This window comes from Carcharhinus amblyrhynchos, chromosome 18 (genome assembly GCF_965287045.1).
Source record: "Carcharhinus amblyrhynchos chromosome 18, sCarAmb.v2.hapA, whole genome shotgun sequence".
NCBI lineage: Eukaryota > Metazoa > Chordata > Chondrichthyes > Carcharhiniformes > Carcharhinidae > Carcharhinus > Carcharhinus amblyrhynchos.
This window is the reverse complement of record NC_137341.1, coordinates 32,325,997-32,352,392: the sequence shown is the minus strand read 5'-3', so window position 1 is coordinate 32,352,392 and position 26,396 is coordinate 32,325,997. Positions and strand designations below refer to the sequence as shown.

The window sequence follows — 26,396 nt, the reverse complement described above, 5'->3', positions numbered from 1 at the left end:
CTCCTGTTCTGGAAACAGCAACCCAAAATAATATCTCATCTTTCCGATGACTTTCATTCAAAATAAACCATAAATATTTTCAGACAGAGAGCAAGGGATACAGCAAATGAGAGAAAGCAAGAACTGGAATAGTGAAAGAAGGAGCACCTAAAACAACATCCAATTAAGATAGAGAGCAAAAAAATGCAGGAGACAGAAAGCAGCAAGAAGCACAAAAAGAAACAAGAACACAACATAAGAAACAATGTGAGAGCATCCACAGAAAGACAGTGAAACAGGAAGCAGGACAAAACTGAACATAAGAAAGAAAGCACAGCACCTGTGTGTTTAAGAAAGCACCTGAAAGAGAAAACAAGAAAACAGGAAAGACTGCCCAAGAAAGTCAGAGAGACATAGGCAGAGACATCCACAGATATGAAGATAAGGAGCGTGAGAGTGAAAATTAGTGACTGGAGGAGAGGCCTTGCCTCTCCCTGCAATCCCCTCCAAGCCCTCTGGGATATCTGCATTCCTCGTATTCTGCTCTCTTACGCATTCCCAATTATAATTGCTCCATTGGTAGCTGTGCTTTTAGCTGCCTAAGCCCCAAGCTCTGGAACTTCTTCCTCACTCCTCTCCTATTTTTTAACCTTGCTTTCGTTCTTTAAGCCACTTTTTAATACTCATCCCTTTGATGAAGCCTTTGGCCACCTGATTCAATATCTCCTTATGTGGCTCACTGTCATACTTTTAGACTATTCCTGTAAAGTGCCTTGTGATATTTCATTATGTTAAAGATATCGTTGTTATTTACAGAGCTAATCTCCTGTGACTCCTGGGCATGCCCCACTCTTTAATATCGGTAAAGTATAGAAATGCTCATCGCCTACACTGAACAAATGGCTGTCTGTAAACATCGCCACTAAGGCTTGCACTGCTGCATACTGCAAGATGTTCATACCGTGCAGAGTGATGCCTGGTCGTCCACATGCATCCTGTGCAGATTCAGAAGCTGCTCCAACAGGTGGATTTTCTGCAGTAGCCAGGAGAAAACCAGAAGGAGTTCCTGGCTGCCCCGAGTGCCATCTGCAGGCAACTGGTAGAAATCCATGAATCCGTAACCATAGTAGCAAACTGCAGCCTTCACGTATTCAATCTGTTCTGCTGTATGGGGTGGGGGAAGAGAGAGAGAAAATAGACAAGGCAAACTATTAAAGGTAGCTTGTTGTACAGTGCACTCCTTCACTCAATTACTAACCATTTAAACAAGCCTTGCTCACAAATTATTTATTATTAGGAATGTGGCTGCAGAAATGGATTCTCATCAGACACACACACACACACACACACACAGAATGACGAAGGATCAGCCAAACTCAAAACATTAAGTCCATTCTCTCTCCACAGATGCTGTCAAACCTGCTGAGATGTTCCAGCATTTTGGTGATAGTGATCATAACTCTAAGGTTTAATGTAGATATGGAAAAGGACAAAGATGGACCAGAAATAAGATTTCTGAATTGGATGAAGGTTGATTTTAAAGCCTAAGGCAGAATCTGGCCAAAGTGGTCTGGGGGCAGCTACTTGTAGGAAGATCCACAGAGCAGTGGGAGTCATTCAAAAATGACAGAGACAGAATAATACCAACATGTTCCCACAGAGGTAAAGGGTGAAACCAACAAGTCCAGAGAACCCTGGCTATCAAGGGATCATTAGCATTAGATAAGGGGAAAAAAAATGAGACTTATGACAAATTCAGGGGGGTTCAAAATAGTGGATGCCCTAGAGGAGTATATAAGGCGCAGGAGGGTACTTAAAAGCAAAGAGAGTGCAAAAAGGGAAATCCCAAGATATTTTAAGTATATTAAGGGTAAGGGGATAACCAGGGAAAGGATAGAGGCAATTACAGACCGAAGTGGCAACCTATGTTTGGGGCTGAAAAATGTAGGTGAGGTATTAAAATGAGAAATTTGCACATGTTCATGATGGAGAAAGACAATGTAGATATAGAAAGCAGGGAAGGGGAATGTGATAATTGAAAGATTAGCATAGAGATGAAGTAGTGCTGGCAGTTTGAGGGCTTAAAGTAGATAAATTCCCAGGCTGCTGTGTGAGGTAAAGGAGGAGATTGCAGGGTTCAGGCACTAATTTCCAGATTCTTTCTGGCCACAGGAGAAGACATGTGGAGATGCCAGCGTTGGACTGGGTTAAACACAGTAAGAAGTCTCACAACACCAGGTTAAAGTCCAACAGGTTTATTTGGTAGTAAACATCACTAGCTTTTGGGGTTTACCCCTTCATCAGTGAGTGAGAGTTCTGATCATAAACAGAGCATATGAAGACGCACACAGTTTACAGAATACTGATTAGAATGCGAGACTTTATAGCTAATCAAGTCTTAAAGGTGCAGGCAATGTGAGTGGCGGTAGCATTAAATAGAACATAGAACATTACAGCGCAGAACAGGCCCTTCGGCCCACGACGTTGCGCCGACCAGTTAAAAAACAATGACCCTCTAACCTAAACCAAACCCCTACCATCCATAAACCTATCCACGGATCTCTTAAATGCCCCCAAACTAGGCGCATTTACAACTGCAGCAGGCAGGGCATTCCAATCCCTCACCACCCTCTGGGTAAAGAACCTACCCCTGACATCCGTTCTGTAACTACTACCCCTTAATTTAAAGCTCTGCCCCCTCGTGCTGGCTTTCTCCATCCGAGGAAAAAGGCCATCACTGTCCACCCTATCTAAACCTCTAATCATCTTACATGTTTCAATAAGGTCCCCTCGTAGCCGCCTTCTTTCTAACGAAAACAACCTCAAATCCCTCAGTCTCTCCTCATAGGACCTCCCCTCCATACCAGGCAACATCCTGGTAAACCTCCTCTGCACCCTCTCCAAAGCCTCCACATCCTTCCTATAATGTGGGGACCAGAACTGCACACGATACTCCAAGTGCGGCCGCACCAGAGTTTTGTACAGTTGCAACATGACGCTGTGGCTCCGAAATTCAATCCCCCTACCAATAAACGCCAAGACACTGTATGCCTTCCTAACAACCCTATCTACTTGATTCCCAACTTTCAGGATCTATGTACACATACACCTAGATCCCTCTGTTCATCCACACTATTCAGAGTCCTACCGTTAGCCCTATACTCTACACATCCGTTATTCCTGCCAAAGTGAATTACCTCACACTTTTCCACATTAAACTCCATCCTCCACCTCTCGGCCCAGCTCTGCAACTTGTCCAAGTCTCCCTGTAGACTAAGACACCCTTCCTCACTATCTACCACACCTCCGACTTTGGTGTCATCAGCAAATTTACTAATCCACCCAACTATACCCTCATCCAGATCATTTATAAAAATTACAAACAGCAGTGGCCCCAAAACAGATCCCTGAGGCACACCACTCGTAACTGAACTCCATGTCGAATACTTACCATCAACCACCACCTTCTGTCTCCTATCTGCCAGCCAATTCCTAATCCAATTTCCTAGATCACCCTCAATCCCATACATCTGCAATTTCTGCAGAAGCCTTCCATGGTGAACCTTATCAAACACCTTACTAAAGTCCATATATACCACGTCAACTGCCTTACCCCCATCCACCTCTTTGGTCACTTTCTCAAAAAACTCATAAAGGTTAGTAAGGCACGACCTACCCTCCACAAAACTATGCTGACTATCTCTAATCAATTCATTACTCTCCAAATAACTATAAATCCTATCCCTAATAATTTTTTCTAAAACCTTGCCCACAACAGAAGAAAGACTCACCGGTCTATAATTCCCAGGGAAGTCTCTGTTCCCCTTCTTAAACAATGGGACCTATTAAGCACAGGTTAAAGAGATGTGTATTGTCTCCAGACAGGACAGTGAGATATTGCAAGTCCAGGCAAGTCACGGGGACAGCCTCAACCAGGATCTTGGATTCACGTCACACTATTTGTAACCCTTGCCTGGGCTTGCAACATCTCACTTACTGTCCTATCTGGAGACAATACACATCTCTTTAACCTATGCTTAATGCTATCTCCACTCATTGTCTGCACCTTTAAGACTTGATTAGCTGTAAAGACTCACATTCTAATCATTTTTCTGTAAACTGTGTGTGCCTTTATATGCTCTGTTCGTGATCAGAACTCCCATTCACCTGACAAAGGGGCAAATCCCAAAAACTAGTGGCATTTACTACCAAATAAACCTGTTGGACTTTAACCTGGTATTGAGACTTCTTACAGGAGAGGTCCCAGAGGACTGGAGGACAATTAATGTGTTACTATTGTTCAAGAAGAAAATTAGAGAAAAGCCAGGTAATAATAGACTAGTAAGTCTAAAATCAGCAATAGGAAAATAAATCAGCTCTAACAAAGGAACACCCTGCCTCGAAATGTTAGTTCTATTCCACAGATGCTGTCAGACTTACTAAGATTTTCTGTGTAGGAAAATTATTCACCTCCCAAGATGTCTGAAAGCCACTTTTAGCAACACAATACTGATCTGAATTTGCTTTATAGCATTTTAAACTGAATGTTCCTTTTTCTCTCCTTGCCCCAATTTTTCTACCCTGAAAACTGACCCAAGGGCTAATTTCTACCCCAGATTCTGACACCATTTATCATCAGGGTGAAGACAGCAACAGACAACAAGCAGATTCATTGAAATGACCAGTGTAGTAGTTTTAACACAAGGGTTTGCAGTCAGGTAATAATAGGAACTGCGTCAGCAACACGAGCATAAGTCGATGAGTACAGCCACAACATTGAGTCTAGATGCGAGACTGAAAAGTGTACAAATCCTCTATTTCCTACAGCAAATACACTTGAAAAGTACTTTACGAAAGACCAGAAGTCATGAAAGACATCACATTAACATGTTTCTTTAATAGATTTCAATTTGGGAACTGAAATAGACAACTGATTTGATTTATTATTGTCACATGTATTAACATACACACTATATAGACAAAACATACCATTCAGAGACAGAAATGAGACAGCACAGAATGTAGTGTTACAGTCATAGTTAGGATGTAGAGAAAAATCAACTTAACGCAAGTTAAGTCCATTCAAAGTCTCACAGCAGCATGAAGAAGCTATTCTTGAGTCAGTTGGAACGTGACCTCAGACTTTCGTATCTTTTTCCCGAAGGAAGGTGGAAAAGAGAACGTCCAGGTTGCGTGGGGGTCCTTAATTATGCTGGCTACTGAGTGATTGGCACAGTGGTCAGCACTGCAGCCTCACAGCTCCAAGGACCCAGGTTCAATTCCCAGCTTGGGTCACTATCTGTGTGGTTGTTTAAGAAGGGTGGCAGGCAAAAGGCGGGGAATTATAGGCCGGTTAGTTCAACGTCTGTTGCAGGTAAAATGTTAGAATCCGTCATCAAGGAGGAAATAGTGAGGCATCTTGAGGGGAATTGCTTGATAGAGCAGACGCAGCACAGTTTCGTTAAGGGGAAGTCGTGTCTGATGAATTTATTGGAGTTCTGTGAGGATGTGTCTAGGGCGGTGGATAGAGGAGAGCTGGTGGATGTGGTCTTTCTTGATTTTCAGAAGGTGTTTGACAAGGTACCTCACAAGAGGTTATTGCAGAAGGTCAGGGGACATGGAGTTGGGGGTAGGGTGTTAGCGTGGATAGAGGATTGGTTGTCAAATAGGAGGCAGAGAGTGGGGGTTAATGGGTGCTATTCGGATTGGCGGTTGGTGACTAGTGGAATGCCCCAGGGGTCGGTGCTGGGGCCTCACCTATTTACCATTTATATAGATGATCTGGAGAAGGGAACCGAGTGTATGGTGTCGAAATTTGCTGATGACACCAAGATTGGTGGTACGGCAAATTGCACGGAGGGTGTGGAGAGTCTGCAGAAGGATCTAGATAGGCTGGGCGAATGGGCCAGGAACTGGCAAATGGAATTTAATGTTGGCAAGTGCGAGGTGGTCCACTTTGGTAGGAATAATGGTAGGAAGGACTATTACTTATGTGGCGAAAAACTGCAGCAGGCGACGGTGCAGAGGGACCTCGGGGTCCTTGTGCATGAATCACAAAAACCCAGCCTGCAGGTGCAGCAGGTGGTCAGGAAGGCTAATGGGATGCTGGCCTTCATAGAGAGGGGAATTGAATATAAAAGTAGGGAGGTCTTGCTGCACTGTATAGGGCATTAGTGAGGCCGCAGCTGGAGTACCGTGTGCAGTTTTGGTCGCCACACTTACGCAAGGATATTTTGGTCTTGGAGGGAGTGCAGAGGAGGTTTACTAGGCTGATGCTGGAGTTGAGGGGGGTTGAGCTATGAGGAGAGGCTGAATAAACTAGGCTTGTACTCGTTAGAGTTTAGAAGAATGAGGGGAGATCTCATTGAGACATACAAGATGAAGAATGGGATGGATAGGATAGAGGTGGAGAGACTCTTCCCGCTCAGAAAGGACAGTAGGACTAGAGGGCACAGCCTCAAGATAAAGGGGGGGGGCAGTTTAGAACAGAGTTGAGGAGGAACTTCTTCACTCAAAGGGTGGTGAATCTCTGGAATTCTCTGCCCGTTGAAGTGGTGGAGGCTGCCTCGCTAAATATTTTTAAGACGCGGGTTGATGGGTTTTTGATAACCCTTAATCCCCTCGCTTATGGGGAGAGGGCGGGAATGTGGAACTGAGCCACGACAGATCAGCCATGATCTTATTGAATGGCAGGGCAGGCTTGAAGGGCTAGATGGCCTACTCCTGCTTCTATTTCTTATGTTCTTATGGTGTTTGCACATTCTCCCCATGTCTGCATGGGTTTCCTCCCAGTGCTCCAGTTTCCTCCCACAGTCCAAGAATGTGCTGGTTAGGTGCAGTGGCCATGCCAAATTCTCCCTTAGTTTACCTGACTAGGCATCAGTGTGATGACTAGGGGACTGAAACTTCATTGCAGTGTTAACGTAAGCCTTCTTGTGATTAATAAATAAAACAACACCAGCATTACTGCTAATATTGCCAGAAAAGGAGTAGACAAGAGAACTGCATGACAAGTGGCATTAGACAGATAAATATCATGGGATCAGGATTTAGAGAAGTTATTTTGCAATTCAGATAAAATTCACACCACAAACATTTTGCACACCTCTGCTGGTTTTAAATAAATTGTACAGGTATAGGACTGATTCTTACATAAATTTGTGACCTCACAGGGCCAGTCCTCATTGACCAATCTCAAGAGCCAATGTAGCAACTTCCAAAACTCAGCAGTCTGCAAATAAAACACAAATGAAACAGGGACCCAGCAAATGTGACCTGCATTGCATCATGTGCAATATATCTCTCCCCTACCCACACCATCCCCCTCATCTCACCACTATGATGCTCTCTACACCTTGTAATCTGTTATCCCTCACACCCCATGAACCTCCATGATTGCCATAATCACAGCAACCCCCCCCCCCCAACCTTGACATCCTTCACAACTCCCCAGAGCCCTGGTTCCCCACTTTCAAGAAGCCTCCAATCATCACTCCCCATTACAAGACAATGCTTTCCTTTCCATGATCCCCCTTTCAAACATCCACAATACCTCAACTCCTGTCCATGATCCCCTCCCCTCATCCATGGTTCCCCCTTTCTTATCCTGTCCTCCACTCTCCCCAATTCCCCTTCCTTGCATTACTTCCCTTTTCCATATCTGACACAATGATTTCCACCCCCCCCCCCCAAAATCCTCAATTACCCCATCTGTGATTCCAAAGGGGCAACACAGTGGCAGTGGTTAACACTGCTGCCTCACCAGGGACCCAGGTTCCATTCCCAGCTTGAGTCACTGTCTGTGCAGAGCCTACACATTCTCCCCATGTTTACATGGGTTTCCTCCATCAGCTCCAGTTTCCCCACAATCAGAAAGACGTGCTGGTTATTCGGATGCTAAATTCTCCCTCAGTGTACCCAAACAGGTGCCACACTGAGGTGACTAGGGGATTTTCACAGTAACTTCATTGCTGGGTGAATACAAGCCTGCTTGCGACTAGTAAATTAACTTTAAAAATTTTATCTCCCCTGGAAATCCTCCATCCCCCTCAATGATAGGTCCAGTTATAAAATTCCTTGTTAAAGAGCAGCAGCTTTTTATACACAACTCCGGCGCATAGAGACCAGGTTCGCGCTCCAATCGGCCCCTAGTCCCCGGTGACTCAGTTGTGTTTGTGCCGCCTTCAAGTGTAGTCTCTCACCGCTTCATTTCGGTCAAACTTGGCCTTACGGAAGATCTCCGGGCTGAGCGTAGCGGTGACTGCTCGCTCTCGGCCCAGCAGGCGACACAAAACCGTTATCACCTCCTTCACGCTCATTATTTAAAGGCTCCTCGCGCTCGGCCGCTCTCCGGCAGTTAAATAAAGAGCTCGCAATGGCGGCAAGAAGCTCCACAACACTCTGGTCCTCTCCCTGCAGCGCCATCTCCTGGAGAGACCGCAGCCCTGAGCTGGCTGACCTGATCTGGCCCAGGCTGCAGGCGAGACAATAACAGCTGTCTTCTTGACCATACAGCATTTATAACACGGGAAATGATCGAACACCGAGTCGATATTAGGAGGGACAATCAAAAGTTTGGTCAGATGTAGGTGTTAAGCATGTTAACAGTGCACGAATGACATAATCACCAAGGGAGGAAAAGGTGTTTCATTTCAGGTGTAATTCTATTGACACAATAGGAGGCTTTTAGAAGACAAACTTTATTTTTACAATATAGTTTAATTGTAGCAAATTAATTAACTTTTTACCCATTTGAAATACTTAAACATGAAAAGATTTAATCCTTAATGCTAACCTATCTCTGTTAATTCCAATTCAAGTAATATTCCTCCTATAGACTTAAACTCCTCTTCAAAATCAATTAGTAAACAACACAGGCTTATGTATTTTTATTTGTTAACATGGTGGGACAGTGGTTAGCACAGCTGCCTCACAGTACCAGGGTTCATGTGAATAGTTTGCCGGGTGTTAGAGATGGAAAGGTGGTAGGACTGGAGGGTCTCAATGACATTACTGTTACTAGCGAGGTGGTGCTCGACAGACTGGAGGGGCTGATTGTGGACAAGTCCCCAGGACCGGATGGAATGCATCCGAGGGTTCTGAAAGAAATGGCGGAGGTGATAGTGGATGCCTTGGTGGTTATTTTCCAGACGTCGCTGGATTCCGGGGAAGTGCCGGAAGATTGGAAAACGGCTAATGTTACGCCATTGTTTAAGAAGGGTGCCAGGCAAAAGGCGGGGAATTATAGGCTGGTTAGTTTAACATCTGTTATAGGTAAAATGTTAGAATCCGTCATGAAGGAGGAAATAGCGAGGCATCTTGAGGGGAACTGCTTGATAGAGCAGACGCAGCACGGTTTCGTTAAAGGGAAGTTGTGTCTGACAAATTTACTGGAGTTCTATGAGGATGTGTCTAGGGCGGTGGATAGAGGAGAGCCAGTGGATGTGGTCTTTCTTGATTTTCAGAAGGCGTTTGACAAGGTACCTCACAAGAGGTTATTGCAGAAGGTCAGGGGACATGGAGTTGGGGGTAGGGTGTTAGCGTGGATAGAGGATTGGTTGTCAAATAGGAGGCAGAGAGTGGGGGTCAATGGGTGCTATTCGGATTGGCGGTTGGTGACTAGTGGAGTGCCCCAGGGGTCGGTGCTGGGGCCTCAGCTATTTACCATTTATATAGATGATCTGGAGAAGGGAACCGAGTGTATGGTGTTGAAATTTGCTGATGACACCAAGATTGGTGGAACGGCAAATTGTGCGGAGGGTGTGGAGAGTCTACAGAAGGATCTAGATAGGCTGGGCGAATGGGCCAGGAAATGGCAAATGGAATTTAATGTTGGCAAGTGCGAGGTGGTCCACTTTGGTAGGAATAATGGTAGGAAGGATTATTACTTACGTGGAGAAAAACTGCAGCAGGTGATGGTGCAGAGGGACCTCGGGGTCCTTGTGCATGAATCGCAAAAACCCAGCTTGCAGGTGCAGCAGGTGGTCAGGAAGGCGAATGGGATGCTGGCCTTCATAGCGAGGGGGATTGAATATAAAAGTAGGGAGGTCTTGCTGCACTGTATAGGGCATTGGTGAGGCCGCAGCTGGAGTACTGTGTGCAGTTTTGGTCGCCGTACTTACACAAGGATATTTTGGTCTTGGAGGGAGTGCAGAGGAGGTTTACTAGGCTGATGCCGGAGTTGAGGGGGTTGAGCTATGAGGAGAGGCTGAATAAACTAGGCTTGTACTCGTTAGAGTTTAGAAGAATGAGGGGAGATCTCATTGAGATGTATAAGATGATGAATGGGATGGATAGGATAGAGGTGGAGAGACTCTTCCCACTCAGAAAGGACAGTAGGACTAGGGGGCACAGCCTCAAGATAAAAGGGGGGCAGTTTAGAACGGAGTTGAGGAAGAATTTCTTCACTCAAAGGGTGGTGAATCTCTGGAATTCTCTGCCCGTTGAAGTGGTGGAGGCTACCTCGCTAAATAATTTTAAGAAGCGGGTTGATGGGTTTTTGATAAGAGAGGGGATTAAGGGTTATGGGGAGAGGGCGGGAATGTGGAACTGAGCCACGACAGATCAGCCATGATCTTATTGAATGGCGGGGCAGGCTCGAAGGGCTGGATGGCCTACTCCTGCTCCTATTTCTTATGTTCTTATGTTCATTTCCAGCTTTGGGTGATTGTTTATGTGGCGTTTGCACATTCTCCCCTTGTTTGCCTGGATTTCCTCCGGGTGTTCTGGTTTTCTCCCATAGTCCAAAGATGTGCAGGTTAGGTTGATTGGCCATGGTATATTTGCCCCTTAGCGTCAGGGTGATTAGTGGGGTAAATATGTGAGGTTACAGGGATAAGGCCTGAATAGGCTTGTTTTTGGTGCAGGCTTGATGGGCAAATAGCCTCCTTCTGCACTGTAGGGATTATATGAGTCTGAGAGCCTTTGAACACTTCTAGAGAGAGAGAGAAAGACAGTGACGCCTGTCTTCTGACACTTAAGCAGCAACCTCCTGAAAGAGAGAGAGAGACAAAGACACCTCTTACTTTATTCAGGACTAAGCAGAAACTAACTGTTTTTCCCTGTAAATTTAACTCATCCCATTAGCACATGACTCTGTCTCATGTCAAGCAATGTATTAAAGTGTACCCTGAAACTCCAGGGGAAAACCAAAATTAAACAAGAATGCATTAACTCAGATTAAAACACACACTCCATTAGCTCTGATCAATTATTCTCCTGTATTCACAGCATGGAGCAGCCTGGTGCAGACAAATCAGCACTGTGTACAGAGCTGAATTCTAAACACCCCTAACAAGAAACATGACATAAAACATTTCTTAAAGGCACAGTATCATTACATGACATTCTATCCAATTTACAAACTGAGCTCCCACACATGTTTACTCAGTACTCAGTGATTGCTCTTATCTACTGTTTGCAACCACTTAACAGCCTCAGTGCATTATTTAAGTTGAGGATGAACAGCCAGTGATGTATATTAGTTCCAGTGACATAGATAAAAAGAAGGGTGAAGTCCTGCAGCAGATTCTAGGGAGTAAGGAAAGAAATTTAAAATATGATCTGAATGGTAGCAATTTCTGGATTACTCCCAGTGCAATGCATTAATGAGTACAGAAATAGAAGATAGAGCAGATGATCGTGTGGTTGGTCAAATGGTGCAGGAAGAAAAGGGGATAGATATTGGGGCATTGGGACTAGTTTTGGTGTTGGTGGGACCAGTTGTATCTCAACACGGAAGGACAAACATCCTGGCTGGGGGCATTTTGCTGTTAGCCTATTGTGAAGGGTTTAACTAGCTTGGCAGATGAATGGAAACCTAAGAGAAAATTTAGAAAGGAAGGAAGCAAAGCTGGAAGTGGAAGGCAGGAAAAAGTGGAAGTAACAAAAGACTAGAACATTGGTAACAAAGGAGTTTTTTAATGATTAAACTTGAAGAAGGAGTCTAATGAATAAAGCAGATGAGCTGAGGGGACAGATACACTTCGAAGTGTGATATAGGACTGGATTTAATGGGCACTGTGGTCCCTGACCCTCAGCTGAAACGTTGGTGGGGAGCCTGTCCATGGGAAGAACGGTTTGCCTTGCAGTCATTTTTAACTGCTGTTAATAGGCTGGAGGTGAGCTACCCCTCAGGGACACGATGTCCCATCTCGGTGAGCTTCCAGGCAATCAGATGGCCAATGACTCTGTAGTTCCAATAATGGTCACCGCTGGGATTACATACATTTCCCCAGTGAAGATTGCTGGCAGAGCTTGACGCCAAGGTAAGAGTGTGAGGCAAGGTGGGGGGCGGGGGGGGGGGGGGGGGGGGGGTCGGGGGTGGAATGGGAGGGTTTTGCCAGGGCCAGCCTGTCAGGCCCATCTAAGGGAGTTGGAGGCTGGGTTTAAGAGGCAGAGGTAAAGGAAGGCGTGTGATTGTGGTGCAAGATGTCTCTGATTTGCACAAGGGGCTTGCAAAAGAGGCACCCCCCAACCCACCCTACACCATGCCTGACACTAACCTGCACAGCTAAAGCTGCCAGTCTACCTGCCATGAATAAATTAATGATGGGGACAGAATGAGATCCTTAAGTGACCATCGTTCAGTTCACACACACACACACACATACACACACACCTGAAACCCCACCATAGCATTTCATACAAATCAGACAGGCAAGTAGGTGGTGGGAAGGCCACATGCTGAATTTTATGAGCTACTCCCATCTTCAAACCTGCTGGCAGGGAGTGTAAAATGCTGCTCAAACATGGCTTAACGAAGGGCAAGAACGATAGCACTATATTCTTGGTTGTAGGATTTTAGATTGGATAGTGAAGGAGATAATGTCACAATATTGGTTTAAGAAAAAAATCACAGCTGTGAGGAGGGATGATATGCTGTAATGATCATCAGATGAGGCCGAGAATTGAACTAAGGAACAAAAAGAGGCAATCACACTGCAGGGTGAATGCTATAGACTCTTAAATTATCATTGGAAGGGATTCTGACTGTATGAATTGTTTTTTAGAAAGACATAGAAAAGACAGTCAGTATGGATTTGTTAAGGAAAAAGCATGTCCATCTAACTTGGTTCAATTTTTTGGGGTAACAAGGAAGGATGATCTTCGTTGTGTGTTTAATGTAGTCCACATGGATTTTAGCAAGGCTTTTGACGCAGTGCCACATGGTAGCATGGTCATAAGATCCGAAGGTATATGGCAAGTTGGATCCGAGATTGACCCAGTGGCAGGAAGCAAAGGTTAATGATGGATGGACATTTTTGTTATTGGAAGGCTGTTCACACTGGTGTCCTGCAAAGCTCAGTATTGGGTCCCTGGTTGTTTGTGCCATATTTAGTTATTTAGTCTTAAACGTAAGGGACATGATTAGGAGGTTTGCAGATTATATAAAAATTGGTAGCGAGGAATAAAGTCTGGTAGACTGCAAGAAAATTTCATTGGATTGGTCAGGTGGGCTGAAGAGTGACAAATGGAACTCAATCCAGAGAAGTGTTAGGCAATGCATTTGGCAAAGAAACTCATTGTAAATGATCGAATACTGAGATAGGTAGAGGAACAGAGGGATCTTGGACTGCATGTCCATGGATCTCTGAAGGTAGCAGGACATAGATTAGATGGTTAAGAAGGAAAATGAATTATTTTCCTTTCTTGGTTGCAGCATAGATTATAAGAACAGGGATGTTTTGCAAGGATTGCATAAATCAGTAATTAGTCAAAAGCTAGACTATTTCATACAGCTCTGGTCACAGCATTTCAGGAAGTTTTTATTTATCTTCACACCCACATTTTTTCTTTTACCCTTTGGGGAATAGTGGGGGAAGTGGTTGAAGGATTCAGGAACTGGTTATCAGCCCACTGAACTTTGTTGTGCCTTCTTCTGTGGCCAACAAACCCTGGCATTAGACTCAAACCTGAAGCTTCTGGCCCACAGCATCTCACATTAGATAAAGTACAGAGGAGATTTACGAGAATATTGCCAGGAATGGAGAATTCGACCTTTGATGAATGATTGAACAGGCTCAAATGTTTTCTTTAGAACATTAGAGGCAGAAGGGAGATTTGAATGAGGTGTATAAAATTATAAGGAACCTAGATAGAGTAGATAGGCAGGATATATTTTCTTTAGTAGAGAGGTCAAGAACTGTGGGCATAAATTTAAAGTAATTGGCAGAAGGATTAGAGGGGAATTGAGGAGAATCTTTTCACTCAGTCTAGAACTCACTGTTGGAAAGGCTGGAAGAGGCAGAAGCCTTCATCGCATTTAAAAATATACTTGAATATGCACTTGAATACCTGTAACCTACAGGGCTGTGCTCTTGAATACCTGTAACCTACAGGGCTGTGCCCTTGAATACCTGTAACTTACAGGGCTGTGCTCTTGAATACCTGTAACTTACAGGGCTGTGCTCTTGAACACCTGTAACCTTCAGACTGTGTTCCTGAAGATCTGTTACTACACAACTGTGCTTCTGAAGGTCTGTACCTGACAGGAGCAAGAGCTGGAAAGCAGAAGAGGCTAGATAGCTTTTTTTTGCTAGGACTGACATGATGGACTAAATTATTTCCTTCTGTGCTTTAAATTTCTATATCTTGAATGTATCTGTGCCCATTCTGCCTACCCTTCTCACAGTCCGTGACTGTGCCATTCCTTTCTGTTTTACGCTTGCAGCTTTGGGTTACAGCAGGTTTTAGCTGCTTTGCTATGTTTCTTTGATCCTTCCTCTGCAGCCACATTGGCTAATTCTAAAGGAAAAGGAAGAACTACATTAATATGGCCTTTCATATGCTCAGGAAATCCTGTAGCATTTGACAGCCGCTGCTGTACTGTAAGTAAACACAGCAGCTAATGTGTACACATTGTAATGTCCTATAAAGAGCAATGAAATAAACTGTAAGATCACCTGTTTCTAATGGTGGTGTTTGTGGTAGAAATGTCATGTGGTCAAAGTTTCTGAATGAAGCTTGAACCCACAGCCTTCTAATTAAGAGGCGAAAGTGCCACCAGTAAATCACTTGTTCATTTGTCTTTCTGAACCTATGTACATATTTTTAACTTTTGCTATTGGCTCCACTTCATTTAAATTTCAAACAATTGAGTATCCTGATGGTATATAAGTGACACTTTGAGCTCATTTGTTGCTGCCATCATTGGCATGCTTTGGGTTTCTCCTCCCTATATTTATCTATCATGAATGAGTTGGCCATTTGGCCCCTTGAGCCTACTCCACCATGTAATAACATCATGACTGATCTGATTGTAACCTCAAATCTGCTTCTTAATTTGGTGCCAAGCTCCTTATACTGACTATGCAAAAGCACCTCCTTTGTCCTGCCTATATCGTTGGTACCTACATGGACCAGGTGACATGGTTCTTCCCCTCCTACTGTAAGTTCCTCTCCAGCCCCAAGCGGATGTGCCAAAACCTGACACCGGGCAGGCAGTACAACAGTCTGGAATCACACTTTTTGCCGCAGGGAACTATGTCAATCCCTTTGACTGTACTGTCCCCTACTATCACTACATTCCCAGTTACTTCCCCAACTTGAAAGGCATCTTGTACCATGGTGCTTTGGCCAGTTAGCTTATTCACCCTGTAGCCCCCACTCCCATCCAAACAAGCTGAAAAAATCCTTAAACCCTGTAGGGCAATTGCAAAGGTTGAGGCTTCTGGCCTCTGGCTCCCCTTACTTACCTCACTCGCTGTCACATCCTCCTGTCCTTGACCACTGACCAAATCCTAAAGGGTGTGACTGCCTCCTGGAATAAAGTGTCCAGGTAACTTTTCCCCTCCCTGATGTGCCATAATGTCTGCAGTTCAGCCTCCAGCTCAAGTTCCTGCAGCTGCCAGCACTTAGTGCAGCTGTGTTTGCCTGGATCACACTGGTATCCAGCAGCCCCCACATCTGCAATAACAGCACATCACCTGCCCTGCCATTTCTGATATGTGCTAATTAACTAATAAGTGCTAATCAATTTATAATTAATAAAACCTACACCTCCTAATAGGTTTTGGCACTGCTAGTAAACTTTACAATACTGATTAAACTTACAGTTTCTAACAATACCAGTTACTGATTTACCTGCTTCTTCTGCTGCACCAAAGTGGAAATCAAATACCGACTGGAGGCTGTAAAAGAGTATTAGGAAAAATACCTCCTCCCAGGCCTTCACCAAACTCCCCACTCAGCACCTCTTTTCCCTTATGTACCAAATTCCCATTTTGAACCAAATTCCCAAATATACTCACTGGTCTCTCTCTCTGTCTCTCACTCTTGGGTTTAACATCTCAGAAGGCTCCCATAGGCAAGCCCCAGTCCTTATAACTCAGACTGTGCTATTTGTAGGAACTATATGAGATGAACAAACAAACAATACTTGTCTAACAGATTTCTGCTTGCTGGTTGTACCACATACTAAGTGATTTTTAACTTTGGAAGGTGCTGTATAAATAAAAGGAACAGGACATATCACAGACAGAAGTACTGACCAACTTTCCTTGCCATGCCCAGAACTTATGTATACTATATATATATACACACACAGCCATATAAATACTGTGGCTGCAGGAGCAGGTCAGAGGCTGAGAATGCTGTAACCAGAAACTCACCTCCGATCCCCCAAAACCCTGTCCACGATCTTTAAGGCGTAAGTCAGTGGTGTGGTGGAATCGTCTCAATTTGCTAGGTTGAGTGCAGCTCCAATGACAGTCAAGAAGCTCAACACCATCCAGGACAAAGCAGCCATTTGATTGACACCCAATCCATTATCTTCAATACTCACTCCATCCACCACCAATGCACAATGGCAGCAAAGTGTACCATCTACAAGACGCACTGCAGCAACTCACAAAGGCTTCTTGAACAGTACCTTCCAACCCAGAATCGTGGCCATCTAAGGGCAGCAGATGCTTGAGAATGCCGCCACCTGCAAGTTCCCTTCCAAACCACACACCATCCTGACTTTGAACTGTATTGGTGTTCTTGCCACTAGGTCAGAATTCTGGAAATCCTCTCTTAACAGCACTGTAGGTGTACCTACATTACATGGCTAGCAGCAGTTCAAGAAGGCACTGACCCAGGTAAGAATCACTACCATGTTCTCAGAGATAATTAAGGATGTGCAATAAATGCTGGCCTAGGCAGTTGTGCCCACCACTATTAAAGTTCATACAATCTGATTGGGGTGGTGAAAAATAGGGACATGTTAAATGTTTTGTGGCTACTTCATGATCCTATCAGTTTTTTTTCATGTTTAGAAATGGTGTACATTGTGTTCGACCAGATCTCCCTGTGTTCCAATTGTTTAAGTTGCAGGTAAGAGTTATTTGATGTTGCTGTGATCATCTGCAGTCATGAGCTATGAGCCAGTGTCCCCTGCATGTTGCTTGGAGACTGCTATTGTCAGCAGCTTAAGCCCGTCAATTAGCCAAAGAATCTAATGCAGATAGAGTCAGTGCCTCTACCACAGACCCAGATGTGCACCAATCAGCTCTTCTTCTTAGAAGTTGTATGTGTTTCCGGTAATTTACTGTGGAAAAAATGACTTTGCTTAAAACTGCACGCACAGGAGTTCTAGTAGAACTGTAAATTTTAGAACGATATGCTGTCACCAGTCAATATTACATGATCTCTTTCAGGTGAAGCCCTGATCTAACACATACTTTGAGATTTCACTTTCTAAGGCTGTCTTGTTATCCAGTCGGTAACTGTCCACCTGAAAAATTTATTTTCTTGTTTTTCTGTAATGGTGACTTCCCAGATGTCTTTGCCCAACAGTGAGTACTGACAGGCTAATAAACTATTCTTAAAAATTCATTTATGGAATGTGGGTGTCGCTGGCTAGGCCAGCATTTATTGCTCACATAGGCATCACAGAGAGCTGCCTATGTTTCCTCTATTAATGTGACATTACCTGTGTCAACCACTGCTCTATTACAGTTCAGTAACTGGATAAAAGGCCAGGAACAAATCAGGGACTCTCTATAGTTTAATGCCAGGCCACAGTATGAATTGCCATTGATGTTGAAATTTGGACCAAACTCTTGTTGGATCACTTTATTGTAACCAATCTCCGGTCCAGTGAAGATCCTGCTTCTGTAACATAAGCTGTACAGGAGCCCAGACTTTCATCTGAGGTGCTCTTAGGCATAGTGTCATTGACCACTCCTGTAAGTGGTCTTATAAATCAGAGTGGACCTTTACTTACATGGTATGTAAATACAACAAGATCCAAGGATTAACCGGAGAACTCTTCCCAATACCTTATTAGCATGTATCACATGCTGGTTCGAAAGCTTCCATTAGATAGGTGGATGAAGATATTTTCAATTTGACTCAGCCATTGGATAGACATATGAAGGGGACAATAGGCTAGTGGCTATGAGACTGCTCCAGTAGCCCAAAGGTTATCGGTTCAAAATTTGTGGGCTGTCAATGTGTCAGATTGTTGTAAAAACTCAACTAGTTCTCTGATGTTCTACTCTGGTCTATATGTGACTCCAGTCCCTTGCTACTGTTACACTTAATGCCACAGGGGTAACTAGGGATGGGCAATAATGAACGATAAATGTTTGTCCAGAAGTAAGAATCCTCCAGTAGCAAGCAATAATAAATAACAAACGAACTTCACAAAGTAAATCCAAAGTAAAAGTTTAATAAAGATCCTTCTTTACACTGCAACTTGGGCCATGCCCTGGGCCACAAGTGTTTCCCCCCCAATCCCCATCTGCTTCCTATTTCTACTGGCTGAGCTTGTTAGCTGACCACCACAGAGTGTTGCCATTGGTTACTTTACAACAATAAATACTGACATGCCAGAGTCACATGTGATGTAGTTGCTATGAGAGACACTCTTTTTTGAAAGTTAGAAGCAGCTAGGATGTGGAGATGCCGGCGTTGGATTGGGGTGGGCACAGTAAGAAGTAAGAAGTTAACCTCGTGTTGTGAGACTTCTTAATGAATGAGCAGATAAATCCCACATTATACAAGATGGAAGAAGCATTCTCTTACGATTGGGATGAGACGGATTCAAGCATACATGGATTCCCATATAATAAAAGGGGAAGGGATGTCTCAGTAGTATTGTCGCTGGATTAGTAATTCAGAGACCCAGAGTAATGCTTCAGGGCTCCAGGTTCAAATCCTGCCACTGCAGATGGTGAAATTTGAATTCAATAAAAATCTGGAATTAAAAAGTCTAATAATGACCACGAGACCATTGTTGATTGTTATAAAAATGCCATATGCTTCGCTCATGTCCTTTATGGTAGAGAGCTGTCATCCTTACCTGGTTTGGCCTACATGTGACTCCAGATCCAGAGCAATGTGGCTGAAATAAAAACAGAAAATGCTAGAAAAACTCAGGTCTGGCAACATCTATGGAGAGAGAAACAGAGTTAACATTTCAAGTCCAATATGGCTCTTCTTTGGAATTGAAGAGAGGTACAAATGTGGTGGAATGTATGTTGTTAAAAGAGGAAGAGGCAGATAGAGAAACAGGAAATCAAGGATAGGTTAGAGGCCAGGGGAAATTCAACGACAAAGATGACATGGAACACAAGACAAAGGTAATGGTAATGGTAGTATTAAAATAAAACCTTTGGTCCAGAGTAGTTGTTAATAGTTGAATAAAGGTTAACAGTGTCTGAAAGCAAAATAGCAGAGTGTGTAAAATAGTAGAGAAAGGGATGGTGCTGTCTGAAAGCAAAAACATGAGAACAATACACAGACTAACACTTGGGGCAGATGGGGGGAGGAAAATAAAAAGCACTCAAAATGGAGGACAGAGTTCAAGATCTGAAGTTGTTGAACTCAATGTTGAGTCCAGAAGGCTGTAGAGTGTCTAATTGGAAAATAAGGTGACATTCCTCCAGCTTATGTTGGGCTTCACTGCAACATTGTACTGTGCCAAGTACATAAATGTGATCATGAGAACAAAATGGTGAATTCAAATGGCAAGTGACTGGACGGATGGATTCTTATCTTCCTGAGGTGTGAAGATAGTGTAGCAGGAATCCGAATAAAATATAAAAGATTAGGTTTTGTTTTTATTGTTGTACAAAGATAAAAGAAATAAACTTCATATTATATTATAAGTTTGTAAGATTCATCTTGTAAAACTGAAATTGAATGCTTTTTAAAAATGTGAACGGGGTGAATAATTGTGGTCAGTGCTGCAATAACAAGTATGTTGCATTGTGTTGAAGAGTATTGTGTTGAGGTGGATGGTATCACTTGCATTTAACTCATCTTAATGTAGTCCTATTTTTGTCTGCAGTATGATTAGCTACCATGTGCTGATTATTCTCAACATCCTGTCGTCTGTCATATACAAACAGGAAGATAAAAAAAATTCAACCAACAGGAAGAGATGTCATAAATGGAAGACAAACTGGTTGCTTTCATCAAGAAATTGCAGGAACTGTAAAGATTTGGCAGGTGCGGTAAAGTGCCTATTGGGACTGTATTCCCCAGTGGCTCCTGAGTTCTTCTAAAAAAGTTGTGTAGATTTTAAGTATAAAGAAGAGTGATAGACAGGTCTGATCAGAAGTGTGCCTCGTGTGGGTCTGTTTGTGGTTTCCTTCTACCTACTGAGCCTGTCTGCAGTTTACTCTGAACAGTCAATAACATTTGAAAGGAAATAATCTTAACGGCTACAGGGTAGGCTGTTCTCAGTAACAGGCCTGTTGGACAAATACCAGGATTTTACCTAATCTTTACGAGTAATTTGGTTTTATTTCTGAAGCATCACTCAGGATACACGAGGTAAGTTATCCTTTAGCTCTTTGTCAAGATAAAGTGTTTCCATGAAACTACACAGTATTGATGCTTTCTGACCTCATTGGTTACAGGGAAGAAATTATACTGCATGTTGAAATATGCAAATCTTTCCGTGTTTGGAGAGATGCGATGATTTAAGGAGCAAATTCAGTGGGGTAGCTGCTAAAATGGGTCAACTGTAGCTGGTGGAGTCAGTTAGCATGTGATGCTTCCACTTTTGAGTTTGGGCTAGATTTAAAATCAACACTTTCCTGTTAGCTGTGGTGGTTCTATGTGAAATGAGCGTGTGTACTGAAACCAGTCCCAAAGAATCTGGGCTCAGAAGCACAACATGTCCTAATTTGGTCCTAATGGTGCTTGCTTTAGAGGTCTTCGATTTGGTGGTGATTAAAGGGTGATCTCATTGAGGTGTTTAAGATTATTAAAGGAGTAGATAAGAACTACTTTCCTTGACGAGAATTCAGAACAATTTTAAATTAGAACTAGGCTATTCAAGGGTGATGTCAGAGAGTACTGCTACACCCAAAGGATTGGTGAAATCTGGAACTGCCTGCTAAAACAGTGTCCTTCTAAAATGTTCTCTAACAACTCAGCATTGGACTATATGGGAAGCGATCTCAATCAAACAAACTTTTAGTGACCAAATGTCAAGTAGGACATGATACTGTTTGAATATAGAAATAGATACCAAAACAAAGACTGAAATCTTTCAATGGAAACCAAACGTTTAAAACAGAGCAAGTAGGGATATTATGTCATAGCAATTAAAATTAAGGAATTTGTACACAGTAGAAATTGAGGGGGTTACAAATCCCACATAGTACTGTGCAGACAGAGCCCTATAAAGAGTGTAAGAGAGATAAATTCTAGAAGGCTGCTTGCTGTTAGACAAACATGATTCACACTGGGAGTATAGTATTGAGATACAGTTCCCGAAAAACAATTTATTGGAGGACCGTTCTTGGGCAGTAACTTGCATAAAGTTGAAGCAGGAGGAGGCCATTAGCCTTCGAGCCTCTTCCATCATTCAGTGCAGCCACAGCTAATCTGCAACCTAACTCCACATACCCACTCCTTTTCCCCTTATCTATTAATACTGTTGGTTGACAAAAATCTATTAATGCCAGTTTTAATTTTTTTCAACTGACAAGCATCAATTACAATTTGTGAAGAGACTTTTGAGTTTCTGCCAATCCTTATGTGCAGAGGTGTTTCCTAAGTTCACTCCTGGAATGTTTGGCTCTAATTTTCAGACTATGCCCCCAAGTCCTAGTCACCCTGCCTAGTGGAAATAGTTTCTCTCTATCTATCCAATATGTTCCTCTCAATATTATGGAATCATAAAATCCTTACAGTGCTGAGGGAGGCTACTTGCCCTACTGAGTCTGCACTGACTCTCTAACAGAATACCTTACCCAGGCCTTCTCCCACGCCCTATCCCTGTAACTCCACACGCTTACCATGGCTAATGCATGTAACCTAAACATCTTTGGACACTAAAGGGCAATTTATCATGGCCAAGCCACCTAACCTGCACATCATTGGACTTGAAATGTTGAAAACTTTGACAAAATTGTCCTTAACCTTCTAAATTCCAGAGAATGCAACCCCAATTTGTGAAATCTCTCCTCAGAATTTAATTCTTGGTGTTCAGCTTATCACTCTGGTAAACAGCATCCAGAATAGGGTAAGGCTACAACAGATAGGCTTAAAACAGATATCAAGGCCGCAATACTATATAGTACCTAAAAGAATATAAAGAAGTGTGGGGGCGTTTAGGAAAGCAAAGGGAGGGCATGAAAAATATTGGCAAGTAAAATCAAGGAAAACTCAAAGATATTTTGTAAATATGTAAACAGCAAAAGGATAACTAAAGAAAGAGTAGGGCCAGTTGAAGACATAATTTGTGCGTGGGGACAGAAGCATTGTTCTTAATGCAGTGCCTCCCAAACTTTTTCCCAGTGACTCCATTTTAATGTTCAGGTTCTGTGTGACCATAAGTGGGGGGGGCAGGGGGGCAGGCGGGCGGGCGGGGTGTGTGCGTGCGCGCACAAGAGGAGGGTTTGGATCATCAGCAGAAAGGGGTGTTAGCAAGTAACCACTTCCTCCATCTGCTGAGGAACTAAAATATCCCCCTTATCATTGAGGAGCTCCTTCCAACCCCACCAAGTCACCCAAATGAAGCATTAAAATGGGTCCACACCAGGAAAATGTCAAAGCTAAACTTTAGCTCCTGAGCCACGTTAACTTCAGGTGCTGAATTGGATGGGGACAGTTTACCTCGTGAGCAGGGAGGGGGGTGGAGTTTCATTTCTGAGGGGGTTAGCTTCAAATACTGAGCAGGATGGGGTTTTAGCTCCTGAGTGGGGGAGGGAAATTATTAGACCCTGAGCAGAGAAGTTTAGCATGGTGATAATTGTTCAAACTGCAGGATTAAAAATAACAAACAGCCAACTTTTTTGCAACAGCAGCCAGGCCTCAAAGATACGCCCCCTTAAAAATGGCACCCCAATCTCTGTGAAGCCGGGCTTAGCGGTGTGTTTAGACATCGCCCCTCTTTGAACCAGTGCAAAGCTCACCACCCCCCCCCAAAAATTAACTCAATGTGAGAAGATCGCGGTCAGCAGCATTTCCAGCACAAATCATGCCTGTTTTCTCACCCAAAATAACACTTAGCCAGATTTCTCTGGTTTTGCACACCCCACTACCACGTCCAGTGAGAACAGAAAATTTGGTGCTCAGCCAATCATTCACTGCAACAGCACCACAGAACCCCAGCCACAGACAAGGTCGGAGAATTTGGGCCTTAGTCATTTTTTGGGAAAATTCCGTCAAATACAAAATAAGGGATAGAATTCTAAAGGGTATGCAGGAACAGAGAGATCTGGAAGTATATGGACACAAATCGTTAAAGGTGGCAGTGCAAATTGAGAAAATTCTTTTTTCTTTCATAGAATATGGGTATCACTGGCACGTCCACAATTTACTGTCAATCCTTAATGGTACTTGAACTGAATGACTTGCAAGGCCATTTTAGAGGACAGTTAAGTAGGACCACATAGCTGTGGGTCTGAAAACACACGTAGGCCAGACCAGGAAAGGACAGCAGATGCTCCCTAAAGAACACTAGTAAACCAGATGGGATTTTACAACAATCAATGGTAGTTATCATGGTCATCATTTATATTCCAGATTTATTAGTTTAAATTTCAGCAGTTGCTATGGTGGAATTTGAACTCATCCCCTTTAAGCATTAGCCAGCCCCCTGGATCCAGCAACAATACCATACACTAATACCTCCCCAGAAGCATACAGCATCCTTGGTTTTATAAATAGAGGTATAAAATACGGAAACAAGGCTTATGATGAACGTTCATTTAACAGTTGTTCAGCCTTAGCTGGATTATTGTGTCCAACTTTGGGCACCATACATTGGGAAGGGTGTAAAGGCTTTGCAGAGAGTGCAGAAAGATTTATAATAGTCTCTGGGATGAGGGTAGTTCTGGATGGATTAGAGAAGCCGGAGCCGTTCTCACAATAGAAAAGGTTGAGAGAAGATTTGATGGAAGTATTCAAAATTATGAGGTTTCTAGACAGAGTAGACAGGGAGAAACTGTTTTCATTGGTAGAATGGTTGTGAACCAGAGAACACTGACTTAAGGTGATTGGCAAAAGAACCAGAGGTGACATGAGGAAAACCTTTTTTACACAGTGAGTGGTTAGGACCTGGAATGCACAGCCTGAGAGTGTGATGGAGAGAGATTTGATTGAGGATAACTATCTGAAGAGAAAAAATGTGCAGGGCTACAGGGAAATGGTGGGTATTTGGACTAGCTATGATGTTCTTGCAGCGAGGTAGCATGGACATGAAGCATTCCATGGACCCCTTTTGTAATCATTCATTGATTCTATAAGAGCTATAAGATTATATAGAACTGTATAAAATACCAGTTAGGTCACAGCTGGAGTATTGCATGCAATACTGGTCACCGTATTACAGGAAGGATGTAGGATACAATCTTACCTGCCGTTCATGCCACATTCCCGCTGCAGCGAGGTCAAAGAATTTGGCGGCCAAATAAGATTCCAGCCCTGATCATACTGGAGAGGTTACAGAGCACATAAATGAGAATGTTGCCAAGAATGGAGAATCTTAGCTATGAGGAGAGATTAGATAGATAGTTGTTTTCTTTGAACAAAAGAGGCACATTTAATTAAGATGTATAAAATTATGAGGGGCTCAACTGTAGAATAATAGAATGGTTGCACCACCAAAGCAGGGTATTCAGTTGGAATCTTATTTGGCTGCCAAATTCTATGACCTCGCTGCAGCAGGAGTGTGGCATGAACGGCAGGTAAGATTGTGTTCTACAACCTTCCTGTAATACGGTGACCAGAACTGTATGCAGTACTCCAGCTGTGACCTAATTGATGTTTTATACAGTTCTATACAACCTTACAGCTCTTATAGCAACTCACCTAGTCCCACTCCCCTGCCCTTTCCCTGAAGCTCTGCAAACCTTTTCCCTTTAGATAATGATGCAACTTTCTTTTGAAGGCCTTGATTGAACCTACCATCACCACATTGCCATGCTGTGCATTCCAGGTTCAAACCACTTGCTGTGTAAAAAAGGTTTATCCTCATTTTTCCTTTGCTTCTTTTGGCAATCACCTTAAATCAGCACTATTTGGTTCTCGATCATTCTGCCAATGGGAACAGTTCCTCTACGCGTTCCAGCCCTCTTGTGAATTTGATCTGTTGTATCAAATCTCATTTTAATCTGCTCTTCTCCAAAGACAACAACCCCAGCTACTCCAATCTATCCATATAACTAAAATTGCTTATCCCTGGAACCATTCTCATTAATCTTTTCTAACCTCTCTAATGCCTTCACATCATTCTTAAAATATGGTGCCTGGAAGTTGTCACAATATCCAGTTGAGACCAAACCAGTATGTTATGAATGTTCATCGTTCAGCTGATGAAGGAGCAGCACTCCAAAAGCTTGTGATTCCAAATAAACTTGTTGGACTTTAACCTGATGTTGTGGACTTCTTGCTTTATTAAACATTTTCTCAACCTGCCCTGCTACCTTCAATGATTCATACAAATATGCCCTGAGGTCCCTCTGCTCTTGCAAAATTGTATCGTTTGTTTTATATTGTCCCTCCACGTTCCTTCTGCCAAAATGAATCACTTTACACTTCTCTGAATTAAATTTCAATGGCCATCTGTCTATCCATCCCACCAACCTGTTTATGTCCTTTTGAAGCTATTCTCTTTAAAGTTCACAATATTTCCAACTTGCGTCATTCTCAAATTTTGAAATTGTGCCCTGTACACCAGAGTCTGAGTCATTAAAATATATCAGGAAGAGTAGGTGTCCTACCACCAACCATGCTAAACTTTCCTCCAATCTGAAAAACAGCCCTCAACCTCATCAAAGCTAAAAGGCATAAAAATGGGAGATATTTATACTGCAGTGTGAGGGAATGCAAAAGTCATTAAAACAAGGGGAAAGGTGCATAGCCACAAAAACAAGGGGAAAGGCTGCTAATGGCAGCCCATAGAATAAAAGGTGTGAATGGCCAAACAGCAGAGAAGCTGAAATCAGAAGGTAAACTAAAACAGATGA

General features: G+C 43.1%; 1 protein-coding gene across 5 annotated transcripts in view; it reads right to left on the bottom strand.

The window, feature by feature from the left end:
* Nucleotides 1-8,335, bottom strand: part of tedc1 (tubulin epsilon and delta complex 1) — a 28,279-nt gene extending 19,944 nt beyond the window's left edge. For 2 of the 5 annotated variants that reach the window (XM_080206675.1, XM_080206677.1), the window contains exons 1-3: nucleotides 8,181-8,335; nucleotides 7,132-7,210; nucleotides 941-1,143 (exon numbers count right to left, since the gene is read on the bottom strand). In XM_080206675.1, coding sequence (XP_080062801.1) covers nucleotides 941-1,143; nucleotides 7,132-7,210; nucleotides 8,181-8,297 — 399 coding nt within the window. In that variant the 5' untranslated portion in view covers nucleotides 8,298-8,335. Of the gene's footprint in view, nucleotides 1-940; nucleotides 1,144-7,131; nucleotides 7,211-8,180 lie in introns of those variants that run through there. The other 3 variants (XM_080206680.1, XM_080206679.1, XM_080206678.1) reach the window with 3 other exon arrangements.
* Between the last annotated feature and the right edge of the window lie 18,061 nt (nucleotides 8,336-26,396).